General features: G+C 56.9%; 10 protein-coding genes across 10 annotated transcripts; 2 read left to right on the forward strand and 8 right to left on the reverse strand.

The window, feature by feature from the left end:
* Positions 1–62: 62 nt before the first annotated feature.
* Positions 63–1,021, reverse strand: SCHCODRAFT_02244304 (uncharacterized protein). The gene is made up of 4 exons (XM_050342175.1): positions 636–1,021; positions 489–571; positions 237–436; positions 63–173 (listed from the first exon to the last, which is right to left on the reverse strand). Exons 1-3 carry the CDS (start codon positions 954–956, stop codon positions 385–387), a joined length of 456 nt encoding a protein of 151 aa, XP_050200300.1. The 5' UTR covers positions 957–1,021; the 3' UTR covers positions 63–173; positions 237–384.
* Positions 998–4,210, reverse strand: SCHCODRAFT_02501229 (protein prenylyltransferase; the record flags this gene model as incomplete). The annotated part of the gene is made up of 9 exons (XM_003037690.2): positions 998–1,250; positions 1,306–1,643; positions 1,696–2,288; positions 2,341–3,127; positions 3,161–3,556; positions 3,607–3,707; positions 3,758–3,877; positions 3,927–4,037; positions 4,090–4,210. 9 exons carry the CDS (start codon positions 4,208–4,210, stop codon positions 998–1,000), a joined length of 2,820 nt encoding a protein of 939 aa, XP_003037736.1.
* A 244-nt stretch (positions 4,211–4,454) lies between these two features.
* On the reverse strand, positions 4,455–7,642 carry SCHCODRAFT_02620726 (catalase-domain-containing protein). The gene is made up of 20 exons (XM_050345016.1): positions 7,371–7,642; positions 7,225–7,317; positions 7,103–7,163; positions 7,026–7,041; positions 6,873–6,970; positions 6,771–6,811; positions 6,660–6,712; positions 6,562–6,602; positions 6,465–6,510; positions 6,256–6,280; positions 6,154–6,205; positions 5,757–5,996; positions 5,636–5,704; positions 5,470–5,576; positions 5,383–5,417; positions 5,288–5,321; positions 5,185–5,229; positions 5,044–5,129; positions 4,886–4,989; positions 4,455–4,837 (listed from the first exon to the last, which is right to left on the reverse strand). The coding sequence occupies exons 1-20, from the start codon at positions 7,597–7,599 to the stop codon at positions 4,633–4,635; spliced, it is 1,680 nt and encodes a 559-aa protein (XP_050200301.1). The 5' UTR covers positions 7,600–7,642; the 3' UTR covers positions 4,455–4,632.
* A 598-nt stretch (positions 7,643–8,240) lies between these two features.
* On the reverse strand, positions 8,241–9,523 carry SCHCODRAFT_02620727 (density-regulated protein DRP1). The gene is made up of 5 exons (XM_003037692.2): positions 9,376–9,523; positions 9,210–9,317; positions 9,027–9,157; positions 8,676–8,975; positions 8,241–8,620 (listed from the first exon to the last, which is right to left on the reverse strand). The coding sequence occupies exons 1-4, from the start codon at positions 9,500–9,502 to the stop codon at positions 8,688–8,690; spliced, it is 654 nt and encodes a 217-aa protein (XP_003037738.1). The 5' UTR covers positions 9,503–9,523; the 3' UTR covers positions 8,241–8,620; positions 8,676–8,687.
* A 171-nt stretch (positions 9,524–9,694) lies between these two features.
* Positions 9,695–11,054, reverse strand: SCHCODRAFT_02501042 (uncharacterized protein; the record flags this gene model as incomplete). Its single annotated transcript, XM_003037693.2, has 3 exons — positions 9,695–9,990; positions 10,043–10,228; positions 10,283–11,054. 3 exons carry the CDS (start codon positions 11,052–11,054, stop codon positions 9,695–9,697), a joined length of 1,254 nt encoding a protein of 417 aa, XP_003037739.1.
* An 816-nt stretch (positions 11,055–11,870) lies between these two features.
* Positions 11,871–13,383, reverse strand: SCHCODRAFT_02499627 (uncharacterized protein; the record flags this gene model as incomplete). Its single annotated transcript, XM_050343089.1, has 2 exons — positions 11,871–13,283; positions 13,336–13,383. The coding sequence occupies 2 exons, from the start codon at positions 13,381–13,383 to the stop codon at positions 11,871–11,873; spliced, it is 1,461 nt and encodes a 486-aa protein (XP_050200302.1).
* Positions 13,384–13,740: 357 nt separating this feature from the next.
* SCHCODRAFT_02537572 (uncharacterized protein) lies at positions 13,741–15,498 on the reverse strand. The gene is made up of 2 exons (XM_003037694.2): positions 15,218–15,498; positions 13,741–15,164 (listed from the first exon to the last, which is right to left on the reverse strand). The coding sequence occupies exons 1-2, from the start codon at positions 15,476–15,478 to the stop codon at positions 13,842–13,844; spliced, it is 1,584 nt and encodes a 527-aa protein (XP_003037740.2). The 5' UTR covers positions 15,479–15,498; the 3' UTR covers positions 13,741–13,841.
* A 132-nt stretch (positions 15,499–15,630) lies between these two features.
* On the forward strand, positions 15,631–17,324 carry SCHCODRAFT_01138629 (uncharacterized protein; the record flags this gene model as incomplete). The annotated part of the gene is made up of 2 exons (XM_003036329.3): positions 15,631–15,657; positions 15,708–17,324. The coding sequence occupies exons 1-2, from the start codon at positions 15,649–15,651 to the stop codon at positions 17,322–17,324; spliced, it is 1,626 nt and encodes a 541-aa protein (XP_003036375.1). The 5' UTR covers positions 15,631–15,648.
* A 330-nt stretch (positions 17,325–17,654) lies between these two features.
* Positions 17,655–19,435, forward strand: SCHCODRAFT_02699779 (uncharacterized protein; the record flags this gene model as incomplete). The annotated part of the gene is made up of 4 exons (XM_050346935.1): positions 17,655–18,480; positions 18,529–18,559; positions 18,609–18,748; positions 18,822–19,435. 4 exons carry the CDS (start codon positions 17,655–17,657, stop codon positions 19,433–19,435), a joined length of 1,611 nt encoding a protein of 536 aa, XP_050200303.1.
* Positions 19,436–19,609: 174 nt separating this feature from the next.
* On the reverse strand, positions 19,610–20,790 carry SCHCODRAFT_02244413 (uncharacterized protein). Its single transcript, XM_003037695.2, has 4 exons — positions 20,281–20,790; positions 20,088–20,219; positions 19,959–20,033; positions 19,610–19,897 (listed from the first exon to the last, which is right to left on the reverse strand). The coding sequence occupies exons 1-4, from the start codon at positions 20,669–20,671 to the stop codon at positions 19,785–19,787; spliced, it is 711 nt and encodes a 236-aa protein (XP_003037741.1). The 5' UTR covers positions 20,672–20,790; the 3' UTR covers positions 19,610–19,784.
* Between the last annotated feature and the right edge of the window lie 40 nt (positions 20,791–20,830).

The raw sequence follows: 20,830 nt of genomic DNA on the forward strand, positions 1-20,830 counted from the left end.
GTCTTTTATACCTAATCCATGAGGCTCGACGACTCAGTTCAGCGAGATGTCTCGAAGGTGAAGTGAGTCAACATCCAGTCGCTAGGGCCAAAGCGGTGCATAGACGAGAGTAAGACTTCGAATTATTGCGGATGGCAACCTGAGTCTGAGACTCCAGACTCAGACACGCGAAGCTGTGCAAATTATCAGACAATCAAGTCCATTTCCCAGTTGACCGAAGTCAATGAGGTAATGACTTTAGTGCACTAAACGCTTCGTCTTGCTGTCTGCGTCGTATCGAAGACGAGGTTCATCAGAAATAGACACTGAAGAATGAGTATGCGATAGCGTAGATAAAGCGGCGAAGAGATTACAACCTGGATACACATGATCAACGACAAAAAACTATGCCACCATGTCCTCATCGTCCGTGTCCGATAGCACCTCCTTACTTTTGCTAAAAGGCCGTCAGCACACGAACATACGCAGCGCCAATGAAGAAAACTTACAATTGCTTTCTGCTATGGCCCTTACTACTTGGTGGTGGTGCAGAGGCGGGCGGAGCCTCGTCGTCATCATCGTCCACAACCCGCTGTTTTCGTGTTCGCTAAGGGATATCAGGGAACAGAATAGACGGACAATTTCAAGAGATTCACCTTCTTCGCAGGCTCCTCTCCTTCGCCATCGCTGAACAGCGCTTCGTCTTCAGCTGCATCGTCTTCCTCCTTCATCGGCACGTCACCGTCAGAGTCAGGCGCGGCGTCTCGCCCACCCTTCTTCAATCGGCTCTGTCTCTTCCGCTTCTTTGGCTCAGCGCCCTCCTCCCCAGCGGGCGGTGACTCTGCGCGCTTCGTGGCCCGCCGAGTCTTCTTCGCCGCCTTCTGCTCGCGCTCCTCGTCACTGGCCGCCTGTATGTCGCGACTCCAAGCGTACGCCTCAGCCTGCGCCACTTGCCGCGCTTTCGCGAGCTCCTCCATCTCCCGCTGTCGCCGCTCTTCTGCTTCACGCTAGAGACAAGTCAGTTCATAAAAAGCGAGCACAAGGCCTTATTACTACGCACCATCTCCGCCTCCTTGCGCTCGCGCTTCTCCTGAAGCATCCGCCGCGTGCTCTCATGTTCGGCGTTGATGGTGTTCTCATACTCGCGTTGCTTCTGCAATGCCTCGTCCGCCCTACGTAGCAAGTTGTTGCCGTAGGTATGTCGCTGGTCGGCGATATCGCGAGAATACGGCAACACGGGCGACTCATCGGCGGACAGGGCAGCGTAAAGTCTGCACATAAAGGTTGTCAGCAAGGCATATCGAAGGACGAGCAAGAAGTACATACTTTTGTGCGGTATGCGCACAATCGATGGCCCACTGTAGCGTGTCCAACTCACGTTGGTGTGGTTGGATCTGGGCGTTGAGCAGCAGTTCGGCAGGTTTTTGCGTGATCATGGCGATGTTGTACTGGATGGCCTTGTCGCCGGGGCTGACGTGCAGGGCCTTCTCAGCGTAGGCGAGTGCTTTCTTGATGTGGCTAATCCGCTCAGCCCACTCCTTCTTCATCAGGTTCCTAGGCTCCATGCCGCGCTTCATACGGGTGCCCCGAGTATACCATGCTCGCGCGAGATAGAGCAAAAGGGGTACATGTCGATGACCAAGGTGCTTCAGCGCAGACTCGTACTGGAGGAGCTCCGTAAGGCGGACGAGATTAGTGAGGGGCAGTGGAACTCACCTGGGCAATCGCCTTGTCGAATTCTTCCCGGAAAAAGTGGCTGTGCCCGATGTTGATGTACACGTTGCCGCTGTCCAAGGACTCTCTGATCTTGCCGAACAGGTCCAACGCCTCGCCGTGCTGCTTCCTCCGCGCCAACTCCTCCCTCTGCCGAGCCGCCGGGTTCATCTCCGTCTTCCCCCGGCTCAGCGTATCGAGTGCGTCCTCTGCCGTAGCAATCGCCAATCCCATCGCCGCCACCGCGCACCGCGAGTCGATGTGCAGCGCACGGTCATAGCATTCCACCGCGCGTTGGAAGTTGCGCTTCCTGTCCTCGAGGCCCTTCGACGAGTTGTCCCGGCTCTCGCGCGCCTGGGCATAGTGTGCAGCACCGGCGGCACACAGCGCGTACACGTCGTTCTTATCGTGATCTTTCAGGGTGGCGAAGACAAACTCCTTGGTGATGCGGGGCGGGTGGGTGGTAGAGAGGAAGTAGGTGTAGTAGGCGCGGAGGTTGCCGTGACTGGGTTGGGATTGGAGAGCCTGCTTGAGGAGGTCGTGTGCTTCGTTATGCTTGTTGATACCAATGAGCATGTGTGCTTGGCGGATCTTGGCTGGACGGCGACATGAGCAGGATGTTAACGCCATGGAACAGTCTTTGCTCACCATCGACATACTCTGGATGCAACTCAAGAAGCTTGTCGTATGCCTCCTTCGCCGCCAAGTCATCCCTCGAGTCCTCGTACACCCTTCCCAGGTTGTACAGCATCGTCGCCCCCATCATCTCTCCCTCGGGCCCTAGTTGCAGCGTCTTCGTGATCGCCTGTCGATACAGCACCACCGCTGGCTCGTGCTTCCCCTGCATGTGATGCAGCACCCCCTGGTTATTCATCAATCTCGGGTCTACCGGCCGCTCCTCCACCCCCGCCGCCGGTGTCGTACACACGCGCGCAGCCTGCTCGAGCGCCTCGAGCGTGCGCGGTCGGTTGTCCGCCTGCCACAGCTGCGCAATCTCGATGTACATGTCCGGGTCGCTCGCGACGACGGCAGGTACCCTCCGCGCACCATCGGCAATGAGGCTCGAGATGCGCGTGTAGAGCTCGCGCGCGCGGGCGCGCTCTTTGGCAAGGTCGGAGCTCGAGATACCGGGGCGGTGGTAGGCGCGGAGCGAGGCGAGCATGACGAGGGCCTCGGGTACATCCTTGGCTTCGGGGAGCTTGACGAGGGTATCGAGGGTGTGGATAGCGGCGGGGATCTCGTCGTTGAGCATTTGCATCTGCGCGAGACCGATCGACGCGAGCACGTTCTTTGACTTGACGGCGACCTCGTAGTTCTTCATCGCCATAGCATTGTCACCGTTGCGGTGAGCCACGCGTGCTAGACGTAAGTGCCCTTCATGCAGCATCGATAGCGTGTCTGCAAATTGGATAGTGCGTTCCGCCAGTTTCATAGCCTAAACTTCGTGTTAGGATCGATGATGACGTACTTCCATCGGCCTCACCTTGCCCTTCTCCTTCTTCAGCAGCAAGATCTCCGCGAGTATGTTACTCGCTGCCGCGCTCTTGTTGTTCTTCTTGAACGCTGACGTAATCCTCGCCAATGACGATTCTACCAGGAGAGTCGCGTACTCATCCGTCTCCTCGTCGCTCATTGCTGCGTTGTACTCGTACAAGCCCAACAAGAGGTTGACGGACCAGTCTGTGGGATCGAGTTCGTGACTCCGCTGCCATGCCAGGCGGGCCTTGTCCTTGTAGCCGAGGGACCATAGGCACATGCCAATGCCGATGCGGGGATCAGGCTTGCAGTTCGGGTTGAGCTGTAGGACGTGCTGGAAGAGCTTGAGTGCTTCTCGATGCTTGCGGTGGAGAAGGAGAATCCGAGCCTTACAAGTTGGATGAGAAGGGAAGTATTGCTCAAGAGACAGCGACGCACCTTGCCCATGAGCGCTACGAAGTTCGTAGGCCATTTGGTCAGGACGAAGTCAAAGGACTTGAGCGCGTCGTCGATGGCGCGGGTTGACAATTGCATGATAGCTAGTATTGTGATGAGGAGAGGCGGGCAAAGGTGATGTTGCTTGCCATACCTCGGGTGAGCATGCATGTCTGGCCTGAGAGGTATTCGCTATCCTCCGCGCAGTGGTTCAGATGTTGTGTGGCGGAGCCGTGGTAATCTTCCTTCGTCTTCTCGTGGAGTATGTCCATCTCTACGCTTCATGTCAGTTGGATGCGGTGGGGGATCGACAGGATACACACTCGCGTCCGGTAGGATGACTTTAGGCGCGCTCCTGACGCGTGCTAGTTGAATGTTGGACAATAGAGCGTGTAGGGCAGAGAGCCCGTGGCTCATCCCCTTCGCCGTGAGTACTATGTAAAGTCATTGTAAGCCACTGGGCCAGAGAATGGCCTCGACACGCACCCTCAATACCCGACTCAGCCAGCTGCTCTGCATCATCCAGCCTCCCCAATCGCCAGTACTCCGCTGCAAATTGGGTCCATTGGTACGCCGTTGCCTGGCTGTCCCTCAGTAGGTCCAGCATGTCGGTGAGCTGCGCTTCCTTGAGCTCGTCGCGGTCAATAGAGACGACATCCTGGTCGCTCTGAATGTGTATGTCGATCGGCCAAGGCATGCTGCAGGTTCTCAACGCGCGGCTTTGTGGCTCTCTTGTGCTTCCTGAAGGCTTTCTGTCGAAGGAGAATGCAGTGAAGCAGCAAGGCACTCGACGGCGTCGACGTTGGAAGCAAGAGGCGTTCGCCGCAAATACCTTCCAAATGGAGGTATCGCTCCGTCACTGCCGTTCAACGACGCACGTTTTGCAACGAACACAACAACCACTATTCTGATTCAGCTATAAAGCCTCACAGGTAATGAAGGGAATTCATTCCTTCATGCGGTAGGTAGCTCCACGTAAATAGGTATGTAGCGTCAAAAGTCCTCGAACTGCTAGCAAGTACTGATCTCTCAGTACTCGAGGGTACTGTTCGAACTGTCGATCGTCGTCCCCTCCCATGTTGGCTTGTCGTTCGAGAACTCCAAAGGCACGACGCTCACACCGATCCCATCCGCAATTGCCTGCCCGAGATCGGGGTCGACATGCGCGAAGAGGGACGCTTGCCGCTGCCGGACATACTCGCTCTTCGCGGCACCGAGGTGACCGACGATGTTGCTTAAAAGAGGTTAGTAAAAGCGATGCTTCCCAATCGAGAGAACATACCTGATGAGATTCTCCTTGTCAGTCTGCGAGAGGCTGTCGTAGAAGCGGCGAGGCCAATCGAAGTCGATCTCAGTGACGCGAGACAGTGCAGATACGGCGCCACCCTGCAGATATATATGTTCAGACGAAAACCTTCAAGCACAGAGACGTAGACGAACCGTCCACTGCTGGTGAGTATCGTCCACGTAGGGACGCTTCGCCAGCTTAATCGGGCTCTGCGTCGACATGTAGTTGGGACGGTTGCCTGCACAATCACATGAGTAAGACGACAGAACGACGCCCTCGATGCCTCGACGTACCCTGATTCCCAAGAACGTTCATGGCACCATCCCGCTCGAAGTTGGCTACACACATAAGTCAGCACTACCATTCCCTGGTCAACACACGACCAGTCGCGCTCACCGACACGCGCGAAGGGGCAGTTCACAGGGATTTGCTGGAAGGGAAGCACCGTGTTAACATGGCTTTTGTGGTGAGAATGAGGCAAAACGGTATACCATGTAGTTCACACCAAGACGGTAGCGGTGCGTGTCTGGGAAGCGTTGTGAGAAGCAGTGATGGAGGGAAAGTGCCCATGTACGCACCTGCGTACGAGAACAAGCGGGCCTGCAGCACTGGGTCCGCCGATGGTCCCCAGCCTTCGACCATGCGTGACGGCGAGAAGGCAGCTTGCTCGACCTCGGCGAAGTAGCTAGCAAAGTAAAGTACGTCAGCTTCTGCACGATATCAGAGACAGCAAGATCGCCTCACTTCCTCGGGTTCTGCGTCAAGTAGAACTTGCCAATCTCAGTCCGCGGCACATCGTCGAAGCCCCAGTCCCTGTCGAACTCCGTGAGCCACTGTCCCACCCACCTCACGGACCTTCACTTACTTCGTCAGATCCAGCACATTATACTTGAACTTCTCCGCATCCTCTGGCGTCAGGACCTGCGCATACATCGTCCACCCCGGGTATGTCCCATTCTCAATCGCTTCGTAAAGGTCCTGCGTCGCAAAGTCCGGGTTCTCCCCCTGCACCTTCGTCGCCTCCGCGTTCGTGAAGTTCCGGATGCCCTGCATGCTCTCCGCGTACAGCTTCACATACACCCACGAGCCGTCGTCCTTGATCCAACTGTGGGAAGGAAAAGGATGTCAGAAGCGTATCAACATCGCGCGCAATCCGGAGAGAAGGCGCCAGGGATTCGGAATGCGTGTGGTAGGAGGGATGGCGAGCATGCGAATGGTATGGAGCCAACACGGGAAAATGTCCGCTAGCAGCGATAACTCACCGGTAGGAGTGTCCCGTCCAGCCATTCATGTAGCGGAAGCCGTAGGGCGTACCTGTGCAATGTCAGTTCGGAGCTGGAGGCAGTAAAGCCGACACGACGGACCCAAGTTGGAGAACAAGCGCATAACCTGGAAGAAATGTTAGCATGCAGGCCACAAAAAAACCGTGGGTGCGGTAAATCAGCGTGCGACTTCGAAGCTGCATGCTTGACGGCGGTCATAAAGCACGACGGCGATAGTCGCGAAATCAGCAGCCACCGTGCGATGCAGTGACGAGCGGGCGCGCGAAAAGATGCAGGAAAGGAAACTGTACCTGGTAAAGCGACTCGGGGTTCGAGCCAAGGTAGTCCCAGAACATGCTGCGAAGCAGTCAGATTCACAGGTGGACCCGCCAAGCACGCTGAACGTACTCCTTGTCCTTGAGATGCGTCTGCGGGTTGCGCTTCTGGGTCTACAAGAAACGCATGAGCGTCTCGGTCCGGCGTAGATGCCGACAGGCTTTGCCTACATGAATAAAGTGCGGGAACTTGGCCGCGTCGCGAATGAAGAAGACGGGGGTGTCTGCATATGGGCGCTTAGTATTCTGCGGACACGGTAGTACGGGAAGGGATATGCGTACTGTTCATGACCAGGTCCCAGATGCCCTTGCGCGTGCGGAACCTGGGAGGGGAAAATATGAGGTCAGATGGAAGGTCGGCGAAAGATGGTGGAGCACACGAACTTCATCGCGAAGCCACGGGGGTCGCGCGCCTCATCAGCGGAGCCTTGCTCCCCGCCGACAGTGCTGAAGCGGACGGTGATGGGAGTACGAAGACCATCCTAGCGACACGAGTGAGTCAGATGGGCTCTGGAGATATTCGGTCCCGCCACTGACCTCGCTGAAGACATCCCTATAGACCGGAGTTGTCAGTCAGCACGAAACAGCGCCCGTCGGGGTCAGTGCCGACGCACATCATGGTGTAGTTCCTCGCGAACTCGGCGTTGGTGACTTCAAAGTAGCCGTGCGCTCCCGCTGGGGACGGAGACGATCCCAGTCAGCAAGACGATCTTGGTCAGCAGGCCCGGGGACGTACCGCCCTTGGCGTGTACAACGCGTTCTGGAATGCGTTCGCGGTCGAAGGCCCCGAATAGCTCGGTCAGATGAACATCCTGGAGCAGCAGGGGACCTGGACGCGTTCGATAAGCCTCAGCGAAGGCGCATATGCGCTCAGCCACATACCATCGTCGCCAATCCGCTGATACTCGTAGGGGTGGTAGACCGGCGTGCCACCATCTGTGGTGAACTCCAGGTCAGGCGCATCCATGCTCGCGGTGTCCCGCTGCGTGTCTTGGCCTTGGTTGATGTCGAACGAGAAATCGTCGCGGCGGCGTAGACCCGGTGCATCCTGCCCAGGGAACCACCCCAGGACGGAGCTGGCGAGCGCGATCGGGAGCAAGAGCTTCATCATCGCGCGCGTGTAATGGAGAAGGAGGGAAGGCGCAGAGAAGGGCGTCTTGCGAAGAACCGTGGCCCTTTATATACGCGCCGCACTCCCGCTGCTCGGAAATGCCAAGCGCGCGGCCGAAATACCCATCGGGACGATGTGAAAGAAATGGCGCATGCGTGCCGCCATGCTTCTTGGAGATGGCATGGAGATGTGAGACCCGCAGCCAATGGCACTGCACGCGAATCACATCGGGGGAGAAAGGCGCTTGGGTTCGAGGGCGCGTGCCATTAGGAAGCGTCCACGTGACGTGACGTTGCTGAGAAATAGCTGTTGGACTTCAAGTGATTGGCGCGATATTTGCGCGTGCGTGCAGGCTTTGTCAAGGCAGTACTGTGGTCGGCACAAAGTCGGGCAGCGTAATATGGACATGCTTGTCCTGGAGAAACGTTCAGCACTGCAACTGGAGTCGAGAACGACGGCAGGGACGAACGCACATCCGCACCTTCACGTGTGGCAGGATAAGCAGACACGCCCGATGATCTAAGCAAAAGAGATGTGAACGACAACTGCTCATGCTGTTTTTCACCCTTGTACAATCACCGTGACCTCCCTACACCATTTCATCCGACGCCACACGGACAGGACGTTTGAACATGGCGGTTATTCGGCGTCTCATGTACGACAGAGTTGCGGAGGACTGGCGTTAGCGAAAGGGAGACTGTAAAGAGGCGTGAGAGACGCCGTTCACGGTTCAGCGTCGGATAGATGCTGTCAGTATTGCCCTATTGCAATCACCGCTGATCCCGTCAACAGCGAATGGGATGCTTTCTTCACGCAAGGGGTCGTCGACGGACATAGAGACCGTACTGAGCAGGATCAGTTGACTGAAGATGCATCCCAGCTACGTCGAACCGTCCGAAGGTTTGACCATGAAAGAAGTACGTTGAGGGGCTCGCGGGCGGCGGGGACGTCGGCAGATCGTGGATACATTGGCCATGCTGGTGATACAGTGATGATATACTCGATACAGAGATACATGAACCTGGAGTACACATCGTCAGTTGGAATGGTAAAGCATCGAGCATTCTCATGCGTACCTGCTACCAGACCTAATCCCCACCCTTCTTTTTCTTGTCCTCCACGATCTCGACGTTGTCGGCAGGTATGCCCTTCAGCAAACCGACGCCGTCCTCGATCATTTCGAGAATCTCGTCACTGACGTCTCCCTGCACGACGATTTCGTCCTGGCCTTGCGGATTCTTGGTCACAGAAGCGCCTGTGGCAAACTTCGATGCGAGCTGCTTGGCGACCTTCTTCAAGTCGACACCGAAGGCTTCTAAGCCATTGATGGAGGTTATATGCTTGCGCTTATTGCGTTCGATGCGCTTGATGATGATCTGGTCGCCAATGAAGTTAGTCCGCTGGGAGGTACGATGCTCGTAACGTACCTGCGACGCCATCTTCTTCTTCTCCTCTGCATCTGCCTTAGCTGCAGCCTTCGCCTCCTTCTTGGCCGTATCCTTCTCCAGCTTCGCTTGCGCGTCCAAGCTCAGCGTTCCGATCTTGCTCTGAAGCGCCTCTGCACGTCGATCGTTAGCCTCATCTTTCAAGACTTTGACACCAACACGCACCCTCCGAGTAGTACTTGTCAAACTGATCAGGATGCGCCTCTTTCAACCACTCTTTACATCGTGTCAGGCTGGACCCGAACTCGCAGTACTCGACCGGGAAGGAGCAAACTAGTGATGCAGCGGCGTTGGCGTCGCGGACTTCAGCGCGTCAAGGGGACGGAAAAACCTGCGCAGTACAGCACCTCGACGGGCGGTCGGGGCTCGGGGGCGGGCGCATCGTCGGCGGCGGCGGACTCTTCTGGAGGGGGCGCCGCAGCGGTGTTGTTCTGGTTGTTCTTCCCCTTCCTTGCCATGATGATTGTGGGAGATAAGATATGCGGCGTTACGTAACGCGCGCGGCCATTGTTCTCTGAGAACCAGGTTCGAATCCGGCGGTTTGGGCATTAGGTTGGATTCATAAGGTACGTGAACGGGGCATTACAGGCGGTTAATGTGAGGGATGGTGGTTATGAGGGGTATCATAAATATCTGAAAGTGGCAGAATTTCACGTTCGGAGGCGAGCGCGGTCGGCTTGCCTAGTCGCAAGAAGACCCTCGTCCATCTCCCTTGGCGTCTTCGGTCCAGCCGTGTAGGTACTCGCAGCACTGATGCGTGACATCAGGGACGCGCGAGCCTGCCTCTGGCGCTCGTCCATCGAGCTCTCGTCTGAGGTATAAGACTGAACGCCCGAGTCAATGGACACCCGCGACCCGACCTGGTAAGTATTCGGCCGGACAGCATACGCTTCTGCAGGTGGTGCAAGTGTCCCGGCTGGAGCTGTGGCGCGCACTTGTGCGTTCCCTAGAAAGGGTGATTAGAATGCGGCACATCGCGCCGGACGCAGGATGCTCACCATCGTTGAAAGCGAAGTTGACCTGCTTCGGCGTGCTTGCCTCAGGGTGACGGTTCTCCTGGTACGACCTGGCAGACGTGGGTGTGGGTGGCCCAACAGACGGAGCGCGACCGCGACGGGGCGAGTCCCTGCTGTCCGGGCGACGGCTCTGCCTCAGAGACTGCTCAGAACTCGACGAATTTGACGCTATAAGTCTGCGTGAGTAAATGAAAGAAGACGAGTAGACTTTAAACTAATCACAGGAACGCCGAGACGATGCATTGGAAGCAGTGGAAGATCCATCGCCATGGGGAGCGACTTCATTTGCTATCAGCTCTCGCAGGCGCATGCCACCCCCGGAGCTGTACGTCTGAGCCATGCCTTGAGCTCGCGTAGGCGTCGCAGCCGGAGTCGGCTGCTGCTGAGGCGTGCGCGGTCGCGCATGAGCCACTTGCGCCCCGTTCGTCGGCGAATGCGCCACCCTGCGGTACCCCAGCTTCTTCCCCAGCACGCCGTGCAGATCCTCGAACTCATCGAGGATCAGGTCCTCGGTCTCCTGCAGCCTATAGTCAATCTCGTTCACCAACCGCTCCTCCTGCGCGCTCCGGGCGCGCATACTCGTCGCGCGGGCGTGCATCCGCTCAATCTCGGCCTCCTCCTCGTCGACCTCGCGCGCGCGGCGCAGGCGGATGATCTCGCTGTCGAGGCGCGTATAATTGGACTCGAGACGACTGACGGCGGTGTTGAGGTGCTCGGTGTGCATCTTCTGCGCGGAGAGCGCGCCCTCGACGGTGCGGCTGTTAGCGACGGCCTGGTCGCACTGGCTGGTGATGCGGAGGATGGCAGCCTCCAGGGCCGCCACTCGGTCAGTGAGAATCTTGATCTGGCCCTGCATCTGCGCCTGCGTCGCTGACATGCGGTTCACCCCGTCCGCGTACTCATGCACGACTTCGTTGCTCTTGAGCACGCTCGCGACAAGGGTGGTCGACTTGGTCGACTTGGACGACTCGGTGTGGCGCTTGTCGCAGCTCATATTGACTTGGTTGTTCGGTGGCGAGAAGGGGGACTGTGTGGGCGCTTAACTGTCAGCTGGCGTGCCACACAGCGGAAACTCGCAGACGCACCTGAAGAAGAGTGAAGCTGCGAAGCGAAGCAGAGTTCAGAGGACTGTGGGGGTTATATGGGCCTGGAACAGCTTCCAAGTAGAGTCAGGCAGAAGATCGTAGTGTGGCAGAGCGTTCCCAGCCACCCGCACTTATACCCCCAGCCCCGCACGGTCACAAACAGCATCGGTGTGAGTGTGATGCCTTCCTTGCATGAATGGCGACGACAAAAGCACACAAGACCTGTCAGACTTCGCCGATCATAAACATTCTTTGCGCTCCAGACGTGGGCGCCTTTGTGTGTGTCCATGTCCTGGCCAAAGCGTGAAGAAGAGTGGCAGCGAGAGTTCATTTTCTGGCTTGCATGTTGTTGTTGGGTAGATATTAAGAGTGTTCTGAATGCTGTGATGTACGCCGAGGGTAGATATGAAGTCGCTGCGGAATGCAGGGGCGGTGGACCGACAAAGACAGAGTCAAGCATGGACAAGGCGCGAAACGCGTGGTTCAAATGTGGCCACTCGGCCCGGCGTCCGTCTGTCACGATGCATGCATCCGTGACAGTATATTATCTTCGCTATGCCAAACAACAATGGGGCCACAGGCTTTCAAATAATCGTTTGGCCAGCAGAATATGAGTATGCAATAAATGCAAAGGTGTCATATCTAATCGTCTAAATACCGGTGCTACGTGTAACATCCTGCGAGAGCCTGCTCCTTTTGGATCAAGTACAAGCCATTGTTCATGATCATTCTGTATCGCTGGGGAAATCCGTTTCGTTGAGCTGTTTTCTGCGCATAGATCCAGAGGAAGCCTCTCTCTGTGTATCAAGCCCGCCCTCCCGGTCCTCCAAATGCTCCCGCATGGCCGTAAACGCGGGCAGTAGATATTCGACCTTCTTCCACCTGCGATTCCTGACGTCCCCCTGACTCCGGATCGCACCGTTCTCCAGCTTCGTCGTAACCAGCCTGATGTTGGCGAACAAGATCGAGATGTAGGCCGCTACGACACGCGCACTTGAGATGGACGACCAGTCGACGTGGAGAGTCATCAGTGTTGTCTGCCGCTCGAACGGCGGCGGCGGCGCCTGCTCGAGCGACACGCCCGTCGCGTTCATGTCAAGCCGAAGGGTGTGGAGATCACGCATCCCTCTCGCGAGTGACTCGAGCGCGCGCAGCGGGAGCGTGGGCGTATAGCGGTATCGCACTGAGAATTCTAGGTCGCGCATCTTCGGCCAATGCTTCGCCATGCTCTCCACCGTGACGGGCGTGAGGGTAAACTCCTTGCTGCTGGATATGTTCAACTTGGTCAAATTCTCGAAGCAGTAGAGCGCGTCCATGGCCGAAGCCGCGTTGGCCTCGTGGTTCAGCGCGCTCGCCGTCGCCGCCTGGTCGCGCGTCTCCTTCAGCGTGAGGCTGTGTAGCCTGAGCGGTGCCTTGTGCGCGGCGCGGAGCGCGGGAGTGAGCTTCTCCCAGAGCGCGGGATTAGGGGTGAGGGAAATGATTGTTAGGGTGCGCAGGTGATAGAACGTCGACTGCCGGAACATAGAGATGCAGGTGCCGAACGAGATGGGCACACCGTCGATGCAGAGGGAGACCAGTGACGAGAAGGCGTTGCTGGGTATGCTCACGCCGTTGAACTCGTTTTTGGTGGTGAGGAGGTTGAGTTGTAGGGATTGAAGTGTTTTTGAGCTGGCTAGGCGACCCAGCGCGCGCCAGCTGATATGCGATGTATTGAGTTCCTTGAGGTCCCAGCTGCATATCACGTCGGATACCTGCGCGATACGCTTGGCGTCAAGAGCGGTACCGCCTATCTTGACGTCGAGCTCGATGACTTTTGGACACTGCTGCTGCACGTACTGCAGGCTGGCAAGGTCGCCCGTCGTAAAGCTGTCGGCGGTGATGCGCAGGGAAGTGAGCGCGGGAGAGATGAAGTACCGAAGGGCCAGCGGGTCCAGGCTGTCCATATGCCAGCCCATGGACCGAACATTAGGCAAGACCGAGGACGACGACTGCAACGCCAAGCAGAATGCGGAGTACCCTTCGCGCGTTATCGTACACCTCGGGCTCTGCTTCCCTTTCCCAAGGTTAATCTCCCGCACAAAGGGAGCATAGAAACAAAACCGCGTCAAGTCTTCGGCCACAATTGGGCGCGTCGGAGTCTATGATCACGTGTAAGTGGCATTGTACTGAAAGGACCAACAAGGGGCTCACAAGTTCACGGCCCGTCCAAAGGTCGGCTGGCGTGGTATGCTTAATCATGATCGCCAGTTCTGGACAATTCTTCCAGATGTACCGGATTGCCACAGTCGATATGGATTTGCACGTCCTCGCGAACCGCGCCAAATCCGGGCATTTCTCGCCTTTCGTTTTGGGCGAGAGCGCATCGCAAATCAAGCAGACAATCTCCGGAATAGCCAAGCAGCGATGCATACTGAGGAGAGAAGAGATCCGGGGAGTCTGACCCTAGTGTTTATGGCGGCGTAGTGAAGGGGAAGGACAAGGGGCGATGGTCAAACAGGACAAGGCGTTGGCTTCTTCCGCAGCGGCAACGGCATCGTGGCCCTCACGTGAAAATGACGTAGCGCGTTCGAGGAATGCTGAGTCTGAGGGCAAAACTGAGGGCAAAACTTGTCTATGACCGTGTATCCGCGAAAATTGTAGCTCTAGCAGACAGGTATGTACACACAACCCACGCTTCTAGAGTACATGACGAGCGTCTATAAGTCCAGATATTCTGCCCACTTTTTCTTCTGTACCTGCTCAATATCCAGGTCGTACACCACGTTCTCCCACCGCTGATTCCACTTCTCGTTACGCGACGAGCCCCTCCACGACAGTGACTCCAACTGCGGGAAAAGCATCCGTATGATTTGCGCAACAACGTCCGCCTGGTCGATCGGCGCGACAGAGACGCCCAGATGCTTCAGCGGGTGCACGAAGTCGGGCGTCGGAATGTCCTCCGACAGTATGGGTTCCTCTTCCGCGTTGACGAGCAGCGCCAGGCGCTCGAGCTTCGGGCACCCGATGGCAAGGTGGTGCAGATGGCGCAGGCGGAGATGGACGTCGTGGTACGGCCTCGTCCGCGCGTAGATGTAGAGCGTGCGGAGGTTGGGCCACGCTTTCGCCATGCGCTGGATCCCGCGCTCGGTGAGGTCGATGCCGGCCGCGCCGCACATGACGAGGTGCGTGAGGGACGTGAACCTGAACAGCGGCTTGAGCACCTTCTCGTGAAGGGTGGCCTCGAGAACATCCTGCCATGAACTAGTTGAGCCTTCGAAGATGTCGAGGCGCTCGAGGAGTTCAGCGTGTTCGATGGCGGTGGGTACAGCCATGATGATGTTGACGAATTCTTGCGGTTGCAGCGGGTATGGACGCAATGTGAGGGCGCGCAGATCGGTGAAGGTCGCCTTTGTCAGTAGATCCATGACCGTCGCTATTGGCAGAGGGCAATGCAATATCAACTCCTGGATCGTCCCGAAGGAGTTGGGGGGCAAGCTCCATAGCGGTGCACCGGTCGGCATTGCAGCGCCTAAGCAGAAAAGATCGACGTCGACACACAACTTGCGCAGGTTTTTCCGAGCTGCTAGGAAGGGTATCTTCGCTTCGTTGAGGAATGCGGTTGAGTATGCGACGAGGTCGTATTCGAAGGCGATGTCGAAGAGCTCCTCAGCGCATTCGTAGGCAAATTCGGTCCCTTTCGTCGCGGCATACCGGAAGCGCTGAATTTGGGGACATTGCTGACGGACTTCGCGCATGACGGCGACGTGGTCCTCTTTCAAGCTGTCCGTATAGAAGTGCATGTTCCTGATCGAAGGTGTCAAGAGGTCCTTCATGTAGTCCATGTCGACATAATCAGCATTCCAGGCCAATGAACGCAGGTTGGGGAAGAATGCAGGTCCAGCAGCCTTGAAGAACGACGCGTATCCGCGCGGCGAGAGCTCGACCGACCAGTTCAGGCCGATGTAAAGCGTGTGGATGAAGGGAGCATAGAAGCGTATCCTATCGAGATCTTCAGGTCGTATATTCCGCGCAGGATTGAGCTGCTTGCCACCGTCAGAAGGTCCTTGTGCCCAAGCAGCAATGGTCAACGCACCGTATATTGAACTTCCTCGTTGTCTTTCACGCGAGACCGTTTCCACAGCCCCTTCGGCATGGTGCACACCACGAATATCGCGAGGTGGGTGACTGTGCCCCAGAGAGCATGGTTGGCCGGCGCGTAGATTGCGCGACATGTTCGCGCAAAGCTGGCCACGGAGTTGATATCCTCGCGAGATGCTGGTTTGAGATCATCGTAGTCGAGTATCATCTCGCAGATACAGCTCGTAATCTCGGCGACCTGTAGGCAGGGATGCATAGTGGTGTGGGATGTGGTCGAGGTCAAAGTTCAGAACAAGAAGAAAAGGGAACGCCAAACAAGGCGCCCGGACAAGCGCCGGTTGATCCGTCTGATCCGCCGCGTAGCTCGGCCGGCCACCGAGGCGTATGTTGTGCAACACCTCCATTGTTGTTTTTTCGCCGCAAAACATGACATCCGTGCGTGCAGCTGTCAGTACAACGATCTTCATCTCATACTTCTCCTGCAGATCCTGACCACATGCGGCCAATGTGGTGTATCGACGCTGACCCCTGCAAACAAGTACAATGAAACGTCTTTGGCCTCATTACACGCACTGTCGAAGTCCTTACCAAAATCTATATGGCACACCAACGATCCCGCTCCCCCGGGACTGCGATCCGATATTTCTCGCATCATCGCGGGTGGCGAAAAGGAGGTCGCCAGTATTAAGGCAGCGATCAGCACACTCATCGTCGCACTGAAGGAGCTCTACCAAGCACGCGACACAGTACAAGGCCTTACTCACAAACACAAGTCTCTCGTATCTCCCTTGCGAACTCTTCCCTCCGAGATTCTTTCTGAGATCTTCACGTACGCTGTCGATCGGAGGCCCAGTCGCAGTTCGCGCCTACTGGACCCCACGCAGACGTTACACGTACACAAAGGAGTATGGACTCTCTCACGCGTGTGCTCGCGATGGCGCCGCCTCGTACAGGGCGATGCACGACTATGGACACGCATCGACCTACATGCCAAGTCGCTGGCGCGCGCTCGCGATCCCGTCTCCATCCTCCGAACGTATCTTAGTCATTCGAGGGACAAGTCACTTGTGATAGACTGCTCCTTCTCGTCATATCCAGCCTACATGCCTGCGCCTAATGCGGCTGCGGGCGTCATACGCCTCCTATGGGAGCATGCGTCGCGATGGCGGAAGGCCAGCTACCACTTTGCCGACTGCGACCCACGCGTGTGGGAGGAGATCAAGCACTCGACCTACGATCGTCTTGAGGAGATCCATATACGCTTCGGCCGCTCCGTCCCGCCAGACGCTGCCGTCGCGTTCGACAAAGCGCCGCTCCTCCGCCGCTGCTCGTTCAAGCAGGTTTACTCACTACCGCCCAACCTGAAGTTACCACTACGACAGCTCACGCTCTACCTCGGCCCCTGCCGCATCGGGCAGACGGACGTGCTCCCTTCCCTCACCGACGTGGAGCACCTCCAGCTCACGGACTACAGCTCCGGGCCGGTCGTACATCTGCCGCACTTGCGACACTTATGCGTAAAGAACGCGAGCGTCGTCGACCGGCTGGTGGCGCCCAATCTCGAGGAGCTCTCGGCCTATCATCTGATCAGCGGCATGCAGAGTACCGTGGATATGCTGCGTCGTTCCAAGTGCGACAGCCTCCATGTCCTGCAGACGTCGTTCATCCATTTTCCGCTGCAAGCTATCCTTGAAATTGTCACGTTATCCCCCAAACTTCATGACCTGCGCATCGCTGTGCAGCCCGAGGACGCCACGCAGGCAGACGAATTCTTCCAGCGCATGTTTGCACCAGTTCCAGGAGCAGACGACGAAGAAAAGCCTCCGGACGCATCGCCTCTCGTCACTCTCGCGCCCGAGCTGCGCAGGGTCACTTACGCCTTTTACGGGGACCGATTACAGGCGCCCGAGTCCTTCATTCAGTTCCTGAAGTCTCGCGTATCGCAGGAGCCACGGACCTTAAAGGAGGCAACGTTATTGCTGAGCGACAGGCGGTACCACGAGAAGAATCCTGCACTTCAGCGCAGCATAAAGGAGCTGGCCAAGGCGGGACTGAAGCTGAAGATTATGGACGTGCACCTGGCGTTTATCGGAGATATATAGCGGCGTATGGGGTAGTTCAGAAGGGATTCCATATTCCATATCTGTGAGTAGAGAAGACACCTGCTGTAACATCTCACGGCCAAGAATAGAGCGGCGATCTTTGGTATGCGCTCGATGGCCGCAGCGGACTCGATTGACAGCGGAGATGTGAGTAACAATGGCTTGGTGAGTCCAATTGTTCCGTGTCGGTACTCGTGGCTCGTCGAGCTATTGTTCCAAACTGGTCGACAATAACGTTTGCGCCTCAATCCCACGCTTGCTGAAGCGCTTATAAGGACTTCCCCCCTTGTACGTCTCCACTATCTCATCGTCCATCCCATTGCCACCAACATGTCGCAAACCAGCTCCCCAAAGCAGAAGGACCCCGCCAAGCGCGGGCAATGGAAAGTCGAACTCGAGCAGAGGCTTGTTGGAGTGGAAGTAATAGTGGCCGAAGGCGCGTCTGTTAGCGCCCAGGCCCAGGGCGAGCAGGGGCAGATTCAGCATCGGATCGGCGACTACGAGAAGCGTATCATCGAACTCAGGGATACGCTAGCGAAGACGACAGCGGCGCTGGGCGTCACCACAAACGATCTCCAGTGCACCCGCACCGAGCTCCAGCGCCACACCATCCACATCGACAACCTCCGAAATGGCCTCATCCAGCTCGAGACCCAGCACCAAGTGCTCAAATTGCAGCACGCCTCTCTTGTCCGCCAGCGCGACGAGGCCGAGATTCAGGCGCGGCGCTACCGCCGCCTCTTGGCTGAGTACAAGCAGCTCGTCGAAGACGCGGACCAGTTCCGCCAGGACGTGCGCAGGGAGATGAAGGAAACGGAGGAGCGGTGGCAGCAGAAGATGGCCACGGTCACGCACGAGCTGGGTGCGCTAAAGGCGCAGTCGGATACGCGGGAGCAGGAGACGGCGGCGCTGGCGTGCGAGCGCGATGCACTGAAGCGACAGTTGAGGGAGAAGAGGATGCAGTCAGTTCAGACTCAGACTCAGCCGGAGCCTCCCGCCGTTGCCTCTGCCGCCCTTGACGGGAACGCGACTGCGAGTCAAAGGAGTCCTCCTTTGCAGCAGCCGACGCCTCGTGCGACGCCGAAGAATGTGGCACGGCCATTGAAGGTCGATGGGCCCCCGAAGGCAAGTGCCACAAATGTCAACGGTCATACGGGTGAGCGTCCTCTTCATCCTCTCTGCCACGGACTCATAGAATAATTAGACGCAGTTTTGAGTGCGCAAGACGCAGCGAGGTAGATTTCTTCCCATTTCCATCTAGTCAGAAACTCAACGCCTCCACAGGGGCACCGCGACACAATCTACCACCTTCTCCCAAATGCCCATGTGCAATCCGCCGACCAAATCGCCAGCTCCCGAAGACCCGAGGATCGAAGTCATCAACGATCCTAACGACGAACACGGAAAGAAGAATGCGCCCTCGGGTACGTCTCATATCTTCTCAGCAAACTAACTGCTCATCTTCATTTCTGCATTTCTCACCTTGATAACTCACAGATTTGGACGGCGCTCCGATGCACACAGCTAGCCCCGAAAAGGTGCGTCGCAGGGCGGAGCTGCACCATATCCTCAGCGACGATGGCGCACAAAACGTCCAAAATATATTGAAGGCCTCGCAGAGTCGCGCTCAGGCCTCGGGCACCCCGTCCAAGGCCTCGGGCACTCCGTCCAAGGCCTCGGGTACTCCGTCAATGGCCACGCACCGCAAGGCTTCTCCCAACGCTACAACGATTCCGCCAAAGACTGAGACAGCTCCAGCTCCTGCCATGGACTCAGAGCACGGCGATCCTGTCCATACGCCTGTTGAAGCTTTCGTGGAGCCTGAGGTTACGCCGGCGGTGACGACCATAAACTATGACGGCGACGACGAGCAGTCGCCGGCTCAGGTCCCTGACCCCTCGCCTGCCCACGTTAACGAACCTTCACCTATCCGCGTCAGCGAGCCTTCGCCGGCCCATATTCCGGACGCCGCCTCGACAGCATTCTCATATGCCGACTTGACGCGGTCGCCCGTACCCATGGCTCCTCCGGAGCCACCTGAGGATGATCCATGGACGACGCACATGTATGATTATCATGAGGAGATGAAAGCAGGGGAACGGAAAAAGTGAGGGGATGCGAGGGTTGGGGAAGGTGGTGCGTCGGAGTAGGAGGGGGTCATTGAGATTGGGGTGGTACTCGTCGTGCGTAACCAAAGCGCGCTGACGCTTCCGCAAGTATTGGTGTTATGACATGATTGTGTACTGCATTTATCGTGTACAATATCGTTCTTGCGACGCTTCTAAAAAATCTAGACATAACGACCGGCAATTCCAGTTCAGTAACTATAAAGTGACTATGTGGCAAAAGTAATCCGAATCCAAGGCTGGCTTGCCCACAATGATCCCCTCCCTCGACCTGTCGTCAAGTACTCCACGCTGACTACAGACTCGCGGACAGTTTATGCGACAACTGGCATGCTCAGAGTTTCTGTACGCCATACCATATCTTCGAAAGATAGGCGACATGATATGCAAGCAGGTGCTTCACCCGCCACCACTCCGGACTTTGCAACGGAGGCGGTATCTGCCTCACTGGATATCACAATCAAAAGTCAATTTCGCGTACGAAGCAAGAGCATGTGACTCAGCGCACCTAGGTCGTTGTACCCCTTCCAACAATCCATGACTCTTGAGTCATGGTCCAAGACCGCAGATGCCAGCGAGGATCCTGAGGAATGATAAGCCTGGTGCGGATAGGAATTTGGTGCTAATGTAGACTCACTTTGGAGTTTAAGACCCTCGACTACGGTGCTTTCCGCGCCTTTGGGGAGGTCGCGGTGGCAAGGGTACATCTCCACCGTGGCCCAGAAGTCGAGCTTCGTTTGCTTCATAACGACACGCGTGTCGTGCGATCCTGTGATATGGCGTTAATTAGCTTCGGCCCCCCGGAGAGCGGTTGGGACGAGCGCACGAACCCGGAACGTAGCTGAGGAAGTCGTAGCGCTCCTGGCGCTCCCAAGCTAGTATGATTCGAGGGACGCCGTTGTTCACCAGAACATCGCAGCCTTCCAGGTGCTTGATGTGGTCAGGTAGATCGGGCTGCCAGCGCCTGATGCCGTCCTGCGCCGCTTGCATCGCGATGCGCACTCGGACCCGGAGGTTGACGTCGTTGATGATGTCCGAGGTGATGATGTGCCGGTGGGGCTCGTAGTAGTAGATTTTCTTGGTCCCAGGGTGCTTATAGACATTCCAGGAATCGCAGCCGAATCCCGGGGTATCATGCGATATTGTAGGGGCAGACGACTTTGGCGCGGTCGGGAGGGGGTGGCCCGGGAGACCGATGTTCGGGTACTGCGAGTAGGGCATGGTCGTGGTATAATGTGGAGGTCGAGATCAATACGAGCCAAGTCGTATTATATAGCAGTGGCTTGCATGGTCACAAACATAGCCATGACCATGGACGACAACAAAGAACACAAACGCTGACAGCATAAGTAGGGGTTTGCCAGACTTTGCACGGTCTCC

This window comes from Schizophyllum commune, assembly GCF_000143185.2.
Source record: "Schizophyllum commune H4-8 unplaced genomic scaffold SCHCOscaffold_5, whole genome shotgun sequence".
NCBI lineage: Eukaryota > Fungi > Basidiomycota > Agaricomycetes > Agaricales > Schizophyllaceae > Schizophyllum > Schizophyllum commune.